The 13,115-nt window shown below is 47.8% G+C and overlaps 1 protein-coding gene across 4 annotated transcripts in view; it reads left to right on the top strand.

Annotated features, from left to right (window-relative positions):
• The first annotated feature begins 3,327 nt into the window (after nt 1-3,327).
• The window catches only part of Bcl2l1 (BCL2-like 1), a 56,524-nt gene continuing 46,736 nt past the window's right edge, over nt 3,328-13,115 (top strand). Inside the window, exons 1-2 of one of the 4 annotated variants that reach the window (XM_013010968.1) lie at nt 3,328-4,163; nt 4,487-4,982. In XM_013010968.1, coding sequence (XP_012866422.1) covers nt 4,605-4,982 — 378 coding nt within the window. In that variant the 5' untranslated portion in view covers nt 3,328-4,163; nt 4,487-4,604. Of the gene's footprint in view, nt 4,164-4,468; nt 5,172-13,115 lie in introns of all 4 variants that reach the window. The other 3 variants (XM_013010969.1, XM_013010966.1, XM_013010967.1) reach the window with 3 other exon arrangements.

The following is a 13,115-nucleotide window of genomic DNA, read 5'->3' as shown; positions in this document are numbered from 1 at the left end:
CGCTGTCCCTCAGCTCTTCAGCTCAAGGCTAGTGCTCTACCATTTGAGCCACAGCACCACTTCCGACTTTTTCTTTTTTTTTTGCTTATGTGGTGCTGAGGAATCGAACCCAGGGCCTTATGCATGCAAGGTAAGCGCTCTACCACTGAGCCACCTTCCCAGCCCATGAGTACATTTCTTATCAAACATTGTTGCTTCCTCCTTTGTTTTCCCTTACCATCCTTTCCCATCTTCCCCCTTCCCCGCCCCCGTACCTGATCTTGTACCTGTGCAACAATTATTTTAAGGCACTTGCAAGAGAGAATGGAATGGCTGGGTAACAGGTCTATATTTTCTTCAGTTCTCCTAGGTAACAATAAACTTTCACTACATTTTTCCACTATATTGAACCACACTTGATTTTATCAGATTTTTCTTTTTACCAATCTGGCAGGTGATGAAATAGTATTTCTCAATCATCTCTGAAGAGTTGTTTTCAAGGCTATCGAAAATACCACATAGTTTCTTTCCCAAAAGACTCCATCTTTCCAAATTATAAATCTCTTTCTGTCTTTTCTGCTTCAATAAACCCAGCTGCTCTTCTGCTTCCTACTAAATGTCTTACACAAATGTGTACATGTTCTTCCCTCCATAACTCCCTTCTCAGCCACCACACACACACTGCAAAGACTGCTAAGTCTCTGGTCAGGCGATACCCACCCGTTAAGCAAGCAGGGATCTCTAGCTGGACATCCTCAAATTCAATTCAATGCTTAAGATATGTTATTCACCTGGAGGTAACATCAGACACCTCCCACACAGATTGAGAGCTCAGTCTCAAAGAATGCCCACCCCACTTAATAGTGAAGAATCCTCAACTTCTCATGACCATTATAAATTAGCATTATTACCTCAATCCTTTCCTGAGTTCCATTAATTTATAGAAACACATTAACTGGTTTATTGGAAAAGGGTATTACAAAAGATACACAGGAAGAGATGCTTAAGTTGGGCACTGGTGGCTCACATCTGTGATCCTAGCTACTTAGGAGGCTGAGACCAAGGTTCGAAGCCAGCCTTGGCAGAAAAGTCAAAGACACTCCATTTCCAATTAACCAGCAAAATGCTAGCCTAGAGATGTGGGTCAAGCAACAGAGCCTTAGCTGTGAGCAAGAAAGCTGAGCAAGATCTTGAGACCCCTAGATCAAGCTCCAGTTCTGGCACACAAACACACAAAAGATGCTTAGAGTAAGGTATGGTAGAAGAGATGGTCACTTCCATGCTTCTGGAACACTACTTCCTCCAGGAGCCCAGTCTTTGTTGTTGTTGTTTTTCTGGAAGCATCACTATGTAAACACAAAGAAATCACTGGTCATTGGTGATCCATCTAACCTCTGCAAGTTAAGAGTAAGAAATGAAAAGTCCTAGCCCTCTAGTCCTGCCTTGGTCTTTCCCTTTTTTTTGGGGGGGGCGTCTGGTTGTGGGGCCTGAACTCTGGGCCTGGGCGCTGTCCCTCAGCTCTTCAGCTCATTGCCTTGGTCTTTCCTATCACAGTCCCCACCTCAACCCCTTCTGAAGCTACCTAGGAGCTGCCAGAATTCTGGCAGTTCATTTTCATGCAGGAAGATATATACCACTTAAATGGAGGTGAACAGTCACCATTTCACAAATGCATGTCTCTGGACACAGTTCATCTGCCCTCTGCTGGGCTTCCAAAGCACACATAAGATTTTCATAATAATTATTGGAATAGAGCCTTAGAAGCTGCTTTTGCTAAAAGCACAAACTGTTCTCTTGGGAAACTGTTCCATGGGAAAATGAAAGCAGAATAAAAGCTAGGTATCCCAGAATCTTCTTTTTTGTGTCCTTTGCCCTGAACTAGTCAATTTGCAGCCATCTTGGAATACAGGCAGACTAGGCAGAAGATCAGAAGTCACTCTGACTTGCTTATTTTGATCAGGCTGTTTTCTTCAAGTAATAAAGTGAAAATGACTTCTTCCAGAATCCCTCCCAACATAAGGGCTGAAATACTGACCACTGGAACACAAGTGACTGTGACTGTTTATGTGTACCTCTCTTCCCCTGACCCTACTTTGTTGTTGTTGTTTTTTAATCTATTTAAACCTGTAGCTCATGACTGTGCCCTGAAGACAGATGAAGATGAATTGATGTCTTCCTGTGGCTGCTTGTACCATATAATAACCTTTCTCCATCCTTCACCATATCTTCATATTTGGCATATAGAGACACTTGGCTGGCCCCGATATGTGGCTCTCCCAGAGTTTGGGCCCAGGGTCTACAACTCTGGCATCAATAGGGCTGTTTCTTCCAACGGAGTAGCAATTTCCCTGTGTAGAGAACCAAGGCTGTCCCCTTAAGTCGCAATTATCTCATGATATGAATCTGAGCTGTCCTCAAATTTTGATCTCAGCCTCCTGCGCAGCTAGGGTTACAGGTGTGAGACACCAACACCCAGCTGCAAGTAATTACTCTTAACGAGTGCTCAATGAGAAGTTGGTGTTACACTATTACCTATTTTACAGTTGATGAAGGTACAGACCAGCTGAAAAACCTGCCCCCTCAGAAAAATGTGCCTAGCCACAACGCAAACGCTTTTTCCTCTATACAAATTGCATGTATGGATGGAGGCTACCGATGGAATGAATGGAAATGTGACTATAATTGTTAGCGTCTGTGGTTTTCCCTAGTCTGTCGCCAGGGGGCGCTGCCACCCAGGGCTTAAAGCCAGTCGCTCCAGGCGCGCACTCCTCGTGCGTCTCGGGCTCGCGCGCGCTGCCGCGGCACCGGAAATGACTGAGCTTGCAAGTTCCCCCGGTCTCTTCAGGGGAAACTGAGGCCGGCTTGTTCGGGAGAAACGCGTGAGCAGTCAGCCAGGTAGGCCGGCCTAGGTCCGCGGCGCAGAACTCGGCAGCGAGGAGCCCCCACGTCGGGAAGCTACCGGGCCGATGAAGGGGGATGTGGCCCCCCACGGTTCGCTGGGCTCACAGGTGAGAGCGCCACCTCCCCGCTGCGTGACAGGCACTGCACCCAATAGGATCCTTCGCCGTCCTGCTTCCGTAGTGACTCGACTCTCTGATTGGCTACGCCGGGGCGGGCCGTCGGGGGCGAGACCCCTCCTCCCTGAAAGGTCTTGGGGGCGCCCCTGAGGGAGGGCGGTTGCCTAGCAACGGGGCGGTGGCTCGGCGGGTACCCGGCCTAGCCAGCGCGAGAAGGCGCGAGGCTGCAAGCCCACCCACCCGGGGCTCCAGAGAGGTGCAGTCCCCTCGTCCTCGAGCACTCCCGGGGGGACTCTGGCAAGCTGTCTTGGGCCCTTGCCCAGGAAAACGTGGTCTCAGCTGTGGGGTGGGGAGGGGGAGGCCTCGAGCAGGCCCAGACCCCTCTTTCTGCCCGGTGGAGAGGCCCAGCACCTCCCCGCCCCTCAACCCCGTCTGTCTTTGTGCCGGGTGCCGGCGGCCATTGTGTCCGGGTGGGGAATGGAGGACCTGGCAATCCCCCACCGCCGCGTCCCGGAGCTTTTGGAGAATTCACAGAAAACCCGTGGCGTTCGTGGGGTGTCTCCAACCTTGAGCCGCCCGGAAGGACCTGGGGGCGGCCTTCCCGAAGTCCGAGCGCTGAGCCGCGGCAGCGCCGCCTGCCCCCCGCGTCTCTCTGGGAAACCCTGAGCCCCATTCAGAAGTCCCTCCTGGGTTCCCGAAGCCTCGCCCGGGGCCGGTGCTTACATAGGAAGAAAGGAAGGGGAGGGAGGAGGAAGAAGGAGGGGGGGGGAAGCCAACTACGCGGAGCCCATACCTCCGGGGGAGTTCTCCTGGCTCCCAGTAGGAGGCGGAGAGCCAAGGGGCGTGCGAGAGCGAGGGGGCTGGGCTCCCGGGCGGCTGGAGGCTGCGGAGCGGAGCGGAGAGGCCGCCTCGATCCGGGCGATGGAGGAGGAAACCAGCGAGGGCGCAGGTTCCTAACGCTTCGCGATTCCTGGGCGGCCTTCCGGGCTCTCTGCATTTACCGGGTCGCATGAGCCCTCCGGCCGGAGCTGGTTCTTTTGCCAGCTGCCGGGAGGCCGGTTGAGTTACCGGGGAATCCGGCTTGCCAGCCTCCTCTTCCCGACCTATGATACAAAAGATCTTCCGGGGGCTGCACCTGCCTGCCTGTCGCCTGAGACGGATTTGAATGTAGGTGGTGCGGGAGGGGGACTTGCCCATCCATGGGGGTGACTTTCCGCCAGGAAGGTATTTCGGAGAAACGGGGGTGGCTGGGATTTTTTTTTTTTCTTTTAAGGCGGATGGGATCATTCAGAGCCCATTAGTCCTTTGCATTTGACTTTATTGAAGTCCCTTAAAACCCGGACTCAGACCTTCTTCATAAGAACTACAAAGAAATCAGGTCTGGTACCCGGAGGAAGACTGGATGGTCGTAAGGGTAAATGGGCATATGCAATTTAATTTATCTATTTTTGTTTTTGTTTTTTCCCCTAAAGCTCTTTCTCTCTCTCCAGAACCTTATTTTGGCTTTGGATCTTAGAAGAGAACCACTAAGCAGAGACCAGATTCTGTGAGTGAAGCAGGTGTTTTGGACAATGGACTGGTTGAGCCCATCTCTATTATAAAAAAAAAATGTCTCAGAGCAACCGTGAGCTGGTGGTTGACTTTCTCTCCTACAAGCTTTCCCAGAAAGGATACAGCTGGAGTCAGTTTAGCGATGTGGAAGAGAGCAGGACTGAGGACCCAGAAGGAACTGAATCGGAGATGGAGACCCCCAGTGCTATCAATGGCAACCCATCCTGGCACCTGGCGGACAGCCCCGCGGTGGTGAATGGAGCCACGGGTCACAGCAGCAGTTCGGAAGCCCGGGAAGTGATTCCCATGGCAGCTGTGAAGCAAGCGCTGAGGGAGGCAGGCGATGAGTTTGAACTGCGGTATCGACGGGCATTCAGTGACCTGACATCCCAGCTCCATATTACCCCGGGGACAGCATATCAGAGCTTTGAGCAGGTAGTGAACGAACTCTTCCGGGATGGGGTAAACTGGGGTCGAATTGTGGCCTTTTTCTCCTTCGGCGGGGCACTGTGTGTGGAAAGCGTAGACAAGGAGATGCAGGTATTGGTGAGTCGGATCGCAAGTTGGATGGCCACTTACCTGAATGACCACCTAGAGCCTTGGATCCAGGAGCACGGCGGCTGGGTAAGAACCACGCCCCTTGTGTTTCCCTGTTGGGGATCCCCTCTGCCCTTCCCCTCCGTTCCTTTCCTAGTGTTGGGTGATTGTTGCAAATGTTGATTGTTTAAGGAGACCTGCCTGACTTCATTTCACCAGCAGAGGTTAACAACTCTTTGAGAATATGAATGACCTAGTTGTTGAGGAACCCCCATTCTTTATTCTACTCACCTTCTTGATCTCACCTTTTCATATTTGCATTCCAGTTTCTCAGCAAATGAAAACATAGCCTGTATGTTCATTTAGATGGAAACCTTTGAGAATGGGAAGTTGGCCTAGGGTTCCCTTCACTTGGATGCAATGGTTTCCCACACAGAAGGTGATGACCATAATGCATGGAGACACTGGCCACCCCATGACCCTCCAGCCTCTCCAGCCTCTCTCCTGAGTCTCAGTCCTATCCTGCCTTTCTCCTCAAACCAAGCCCCCTTTATTTCAGAGTATGCGTATATGGTACTGCTCAGACCATTTGTCCAGGTAGGCATTCCCACTGCCTTAGATGGCTGAAAATTGTCAGGTTTTAGGCCAGTCTGTGCTAGTTGTATTTGTGCTGTGCTCCTAAGTTCATTTTCCCCAAAGTGTGCAACTTTCTGCATGGTTGGCTTGTTTGTAGAGCTCTTGCTGTGTCATGCATTAAGCCCTAGGACTTACTTTGCACCTCCCTGCCTGGGGTTGGTTGGGGAGCTCCAGCTGCTCTATCTGTTACTTTCCGGCCACAGCCCAGGGGCTTTGTTGTTGTTATTGTTAGTACTGTTTGCTGGCAAAGTAAAAACCCAATCTGTGGTGCTCCATACAACATGAAGATGTGGTGACAGATTGGATGAGTTCTGGCTCACTCACTTAACTAGTAGTATGACCTTGGGCAGCCTGCTTTACCTTCTTGATCCTTAGTTTCTTCCACTAGAAAAATATGGCAAGTTTGCTTGCCTTGCAGAGTGTTCAACTCACAGAGATAGTGTGAGTAGGGACATCAGTGAGTGTCCTTCCATAGAGCAGTCCTCCTGCCCATCACTCAGGATGAGATACAGGCTGGTTTCTTTACCTGTGGTTCTGTACTTGGGTTGGGTGAACTCTGCTCTAGTTCCTTGCTCATCTCTGCCTGAGGGAGGTACAGGGCTCCAGAGGTATTCTGTTCCCCAGAATATGCAGGAAACTAGCTAAGGAAAATAAGTCATCCATTGAAGGAGCTGAGGTGGAAGGGGCCATGCTCCAAGGACTCAGGAATGTCAAGAATGCGGTTGTCCATAGGCTGGGCCAGGGTGTGGTAAAAGCACTTTATTCACAAGCAGGAGACCTCCTGGATTTGCTCTGCAGCCCCACCCCCTCTTCCATTTCCTTTATTTTTTCCTACTTCATCTCTCCCGCCAGCTCTTGTGAAAGGCAAAGGGGTCAGGTCAATGAATGTCAGGTGATTGGAGTGGCGGTGTAGGAGGTAAACGTGGTGGGCTCTGGATGTACAATGGAAAGTCTTTCTGTAAATAGATTAAATTGTTCCTGTAGGTGCCTCTACCTGGTATTTTCCCACCTGCTTTGATTCTCTTTTGGATCAAATATTTGTTCAACTGATTTATGGGAGGGACTGGATTGCAGTTCTTCCGACACAGCCTCTGAGTATCTCCAAGTGACTTGGGCTCTTTACCTACCTTGCTCAATTGTTTGGCCTTTGGTCCTAATACTAAGAGGCCTGTTGCCATCGACAAACAAAAGGCAGATGGGAAGAGGTGCCTGGTCTGCCAGCTAGCTTCTATAGAGGGTACCCTAACGACAGAATTGCCAGTTGCCCCATGGTGCCCAGTTAAAGAGGGCTTAGAGCAACTCTGGGCAAGTTCACTAGGCCTCCACTGGACTGAAATTCCATCTTCTATCACTAGAACCCATTGGGCAACATACCCTGTAACATGTGGCTTCTACTTGTGGACAAAAGGGATGTGTGCAGAAAAGCCAGTTTATGGCACAACCATTTCTGGATGTGCATTCTTCCCCCAAGGCCAGGGGATAAAGAAAATTCAAGACAGGATCTTTTGAGCCTTAGAAGAAGGTACCCACCACTTCCTTCTCAGGTACCCTCCTCTTCTGAGCAGTACACAAGTAACAACATCCTTAACCTTCTGACACTGCAGCTTGGGATGTCCTTGAGTGTAGGAGTTCCGGCCATTCTACCCTTGGTGTACTCTAAATTTAGCATCTCTACAGGAAAGGGCCAGGAACTAAGTCTTTATTGAGTACTTACCTCTTACGTATTAGGCTTTGTGTTCAGTTTGTTGTTGTTGCTTTTTAAACTCGGGGCCTGAGCGCTGTCCCTGAGCATTAGTGCTCAAGGCTAGCACTCTACTACTTGAGGGACAACACCACTTCTAGTTGGCTGGTGGTTAATTGGAGATAAGGGTCTCATGGACTTTCCTGCCTGAGCTGGCTTTGAACCGTGATCCTCAGATCTCAGCATCCTTAGTAGCTAAGATTACAGGTATGAGCCACTGGCTCCCGGCTTGTTCTAGTTCTTTATTGAGCATGTCCTGTAAGGCAGGTGCTAGTCATAAACCAGACATGGTATCTCCCGTCACTGAAATGTATGTTCTTTCATGTGTTCCACACATGAACCTTCTGAGGTAGATGGACTTATTCCTAGTTTATATATGAAGTTCCTAGTGCATAAATGATCCTAGATTGTCTCTTATCCAGTTAAGTGACTGAGTGAGAATTTACACCATGCTTGGCTTAACAACACAGCCTAAACACTTTCCATCCATGTTAGGTTGTCCAGGAAGTAGTGAAATAACAGACTGGCACAGCAAGCAGAGACGCTATTGGGCTGAACGCATCATGGTTTGTGAAGGTGTTCGCTCTGAGCTGTGATCTTAGTATTGTCCAGGTTAACAGTATGAAGGACGGTGCCTTTGTTATTGGTGGCAAGTTCCCAAAGGTATGCCTAGCCTCAGATTCTGGCACTGGTGAAACATTTAATGTCAGGTGGTTTTCTGGGTTTGTGTTTTTATTGCTCAGGCCCTAAGTAGATGACAGTGGTGTGAGTACAGGGAGGTAGCCTGCCCCTCCTAATTGTAGGATGATGCTCCAAGGACTGGAATTCCAGCCTCTAGCCATTCTGCTGCATGCCTGAGTCACCTGGAAAAACGCTGAACCTGTTTGTCTCTCTAGTCTGTCTCTCTCACCTGTAAAATGGAATAATGATACCCAGCTGCCATAGCTTGACTCTGGTAAAGAATCTAGAATAAAAGCCCTTCCCTACCTTAATTGTAGGGTGGAAACACTTCTTTTAATGAATGGGTTTACTCCTTCTGGGGACTGAACTTTACCTTTACCCCCTGCAGTTATTACTTAGGAAACAAAGCCAAATCCTGAAATATTCATTGGAATATTGTATGTATGACCTTCTACTAGATGGAAGGATTTCTGGGTCTTCCAGTGGGAATGAGGGTGAGGGCCCAAGTGGGCTAGGCCACTTTGGGACAGCTGTCTCTGGAGAAACTTTTTTACCTGATGGAAACACCATTGCTGAGAACCAAGCAATGGCCCACATGTGGGGAGAAGACCTAACTTGGATTTCCCAGGCTGCATGGCCCTGGGATCTCTTAACATCTGTAGGTGTCTTCTCAGATGTCTGGCTTCTTCAGCACGGATACATGCTTAAAATATCTCAGCTCCCTTTGCAAATTTGGTGAGTCTGTGGTTTTCTTGGGGAAACCCCATTAGAAACCCCAAACGTGGAAATTTTCAGTAATCTTATTCAGATCACCAAATTAGGTAGAAGTGTCTCAGGGGCTCCCCCTTGGAACACCCACTTCTCTTGCATGTACATTTTAGGTTGCTCTTAAGGTTCTGTTGCCATCACAGGGATTTCCAGACTTCCTAGGAAGTCTGGAAACAGCCTTTCTGCTGTTTGAAAATTACCCAGGTAATTTTTTCAAGGGCCCCAGTGGAACCTGGAAGATTTTCTTGACTTTCTTGTGGGTGACCACCAGACATGTGTGGGCTCCATGATATAGCAATTGCTAGCTGATCCATCCTCTGCAGACACCTGTCCTAAAGTCACTGAGCATGAGCATCTTCTATGCTCAGCCTCTCTGTTTTTTTCCTGTGTCTTCCCATCATGGGGCCTTCTTTCAGCAATTGTGGTTGTTTCTGACTTCAGCATATGCAGAGATTTAGGGGTAACTCCCAGTGAACTACTATTCTTCAGAAAAAGGATCTTCTACTACCTTTAGTAAGATCTCTGTCCCTATCCCCAACCTCCAGTCTAAGTCTAAGGATCTTCCTAAGACTCTCTCTTTTCATAATCCTTTTCTCTTCTGTCCCTGCAGCCTGATGTGTCTTCGTTATTCCCAGTTGGTGCACAGGAATCAGACAATCCCACTGAGTCTTTTGTGTCTTTTGTGTTTAGCCTGGAAGAATATGTTAACAGCTTCCTGTGTGTGAAGGGAGACTCAGCCCTTTTTTTTTTTTGGCCAGTCCTGGGGCTTGAACTCAGGACCTGGGCACTGTCTCTGAGCTTGTTTTGCTCAAGGCTAGCACTCTACCACTTGAGCCACAACTCCACTTCCTGCTTTTTCAGTGTGTGTGGTACTGAGGAATTGAACCCAAGTCTTCATGTATGCGAGGCAAGCACTCTACCACTAAGCGACATTTCCAGCTTCCGCCTTTTTTATGAAAGTCTCCAGCACATCTTGCACAAGGAAAAGAGGCCAGCAGCAACAGTTTAGGTTGGTGTGGGGAAGACATTTCTAACAGCTGTACTGTTTTGCAAGGTTGGGAGCCTCCTGAAAGTAAAGTCCACACCTTTACTGGTTTCTTCTTAACTGAGCACAGGTCTTAAGCACACAGATACCTACTGAAAGAGTAATGGTCCTTTAACCTAGTTATTCCTATTTGATTCAGGGTATGCTAAGCTCCTACTCTATGCCAGGATTTTCTAGGTATAGGGCAGTTAATAAAACTGAGTTTCTGCTTCATGGTGCTCCCAGTCTATTGGGGACAGACAAAAAAATACATGATGGCATGTCTGTCAAAGGAGGATGTGTATAGCATAGTAGTCCCTTAAGATTATACGGTCTGGTGATACTGAAGCTGTCTTAGTTTTCATGAGTACAATCTGATGTTTGCAGTACAACAGAATACCCTCTTAACAATATTTTCCCTGTTGTTAAATTACCTATGACTCCATATGTATATCAAGTGGCAATAAGTGCCCTGAAGTAGATAAGGTAGGTTGAGGCATAGGACATAGCCTAACAAATTTAAAAGTCAAAATTGTGATCCAACTGCCCAGCATGTGGCTCACGCCTGTAATCCTAGCTACTCAAGAGGGTGAGATTTGAGGATTGTGGTTTGAAGCCATACCAGGCAGAAAATTCTGAGACTTTTAAAAAAATCTGTAGTTAATCAGCAAAAAGCTAGAAGTAGAGGTGTGGCTGAAGTGGTAGAGCACCAGCCTTAAGCAAAAAAAAAAAAAAAAGCCAAGAATGCAAGGCCTTTAGTCCAATCTCTAGCACCTGCCTCGAAAAGAATGAAAAGCGAAAAAACATGAGGTAAGGTGGCCACCCACTTTATAGGAGAGTGAGGGGAAAATGTACAGGGACTCAAGGTTATTTTGTTATATATGTCAGATAATAGAAGTTATCTGAAGCAGACAGACAACTAATACTTTTGATTAGATTTCCTGTATTAGCTGTTTCTTTTATAAAGTTGACAGTTTTCAGAATTCTTCTGTGTCTGCAATTTCTCAGAATAGCCAGCTCAAAATATGCCAAAGGATGTACATTCAATCATATTTTGGGCTGGTATGTCCTGAGCTCCCAACAAGACCTGTAGAAGGTGAGATGGTAGATAACATGGGCTCCAAAGGGAATGTGCTTGGCATTTTTAGGGGTAGGCAAAGGGGCTAGAGTGACAGAGAAGAAAGAGCAAGGGGCAGAATGGTAAGAGGTAAGGCAGAGGATAGTTATAGGAGAGAAGGGAAAGGTAACTGGAGCCAGGGCACAAAGGGCATTACCAACCAGGGTGAGGACTGAGCTGTAAAATGAGAGCCCAGTGCTCTGAATTCTGTACAGGTGGCAGTAGGGACTCAAAAAAAGAGGCTGGTGCAACTGCCAGATTAAAAAGCATTGTGGCGCCGGGCGCTGGTGGCTCACGCCTGTAATCCTAGCTACTCAGGAGGCTGAGATCTGAGGATCGCGGTTCAAAGCCAGCCCGGGCAGGAGAGACTGAGACTCCTATCTCCAATAAACCACCAGAAAAGCGAAGTGGCGCTGTAGCTCAAGTGGTAGAGCGCTCGCCTTGAGCTGAAGAACTGAGGGACAGCGCCCAGGCCCAGAGTTCAAGCCCCACAACCAACAACAACAACAACAAAAAAGCATTGTGGCTTTAATATGGAGGAGGAGGTGGGAAGGTGGTATGACCAGCCTTGCAAATGATGGATTATTGGTGGATCCATCTCTCCCCACCTTGGAAGCTGTTTTTTAGCCACTTGCAGATCCTAGACTCAGGTCTAAAATTAGGCTATAACTGTTCTTCAGAATTCTTCAATTCTCTGTAAATGTAGTTTTCTGATGAATGGTCCTCCACTGTAGCAATATTTTTGTCTAAAGTCCTTGCTTAATCCCTGGCTAGGTTTGTAACCTTTGACCTTCCTCAACCTTAGAAGGTGGTATTGAAGACTATTCAAAGTATGCTATTTAGGAGGCTGAGATCTGAGGGACTTGATTGGAAGCCAGAGGGACAGACATTTTTGAGAAACTCTGCAGTTCACCAAAAGCCAGAACAGGCACATCTCAAGTGGTGGAGTACCAGCTGCGAACAGAAAAGCCAAGCAAGAGTGAAAGACCCTGAGTTCAAACCCTAGTACTAGGAGCCCCCCCCCCGAAAAAAAAAGTATGCCTGAGATACATGAGCTGAGTACCATGTTGATAATTTTTTTTCTTTGGTTGTGGGGCCTGAGCCCTGTCCCTGAACTCTTTGTTCAAGGCTAGCACTCTGCCACTTTGAACCACAATGCTACTTCTGGTTTTTTGAGTGATTAATTGGAGATGAGTCTCACTGAGACTTTTCAGCTCAGGCTGGCTTTGAACTGACATCCTCAGACATGCTCAGATTCAGCCTCCTGAGTAGCTAGGATTAAAGGCATGAGTCACTGTTGCCCAGCTCAGTATTATATATGTGTGTATATCTATATATGTATTTATTTATTTATTTTGCCAGTCCTGGGGCTTGAATTCAGGGCCTGGCCACTGTCCCTGAGCTTCTTTTGCCCAAGGCTAGTACTCTATTACTTGAGCCACAGTGCCACTTCTGGCTTTTTCTGTTTATGTGGTACTGAGGAATTAAACCCAGGGCTTCATGCATGGTAGGCAAGCACTCTACCACTAAGCCACATTCCCATCCAATAATAATTTTTAATGTATTTACTACAGAACTTTACTACAGTACTTACACAACCTTTTCATAGAATTTTAAGCATTCAGTCTTTCTTTTTCTCATAGTGATGCTCAGGCACACCCTCAGAGCAGTCCCTAACAGTATTTCTGTCCTGTCTTGGTAAGAGCTCCGCACTCCCTGGTCTGATTTTGCTCCTTACTCTAGCCAAGTAAATCATTTTACTCCCAGGCCCCCAGTTTCTAGGCAAGATGGGGGCCTAGGAATCCTGGTTTTCATTGGCCTTCAGCCTATTGCAGATTCCATCAAGTTTGTTCTGGATTAGTTGTTGTAGCATGCTTCCTGTATGGACAGATGTAGTGTGGTACCTTACCAGGGTGGCATAGTCTTTTTTTTTTTTTTTTTTTTCGGTCGTGGGATTTGAACTCTGGGCCTGGGCGCTGTCCCTCAGCTCTTCAGCTCAAGGCGAGCGCTCTACCACTTGAGCTACAGCGCCACTTCCGCTTTTCTGGTGGTTTATTGGAGATA

This window comes from Dipodomys ordii, unplaced genomic scaffold (genome assembly GCF_000151885.1).
Source record: "Dipodomys ordii isolate 6190 unplaced genomic scaffold, Dord_2.0 Scaffold13, whole genome shotgun sequence".
Lineage (NCBI taxonomy): Eukaryota > Metazoa > Chordata > Mammalia > Rodentia > Heteromyidae > Dipodomys > Dipodomys ordii.
The sequence above is the reverse complement of the archived record's forward strand: the minus strand, read 5'-3'. Positions and strand labels throughout refer to the sequence as shown.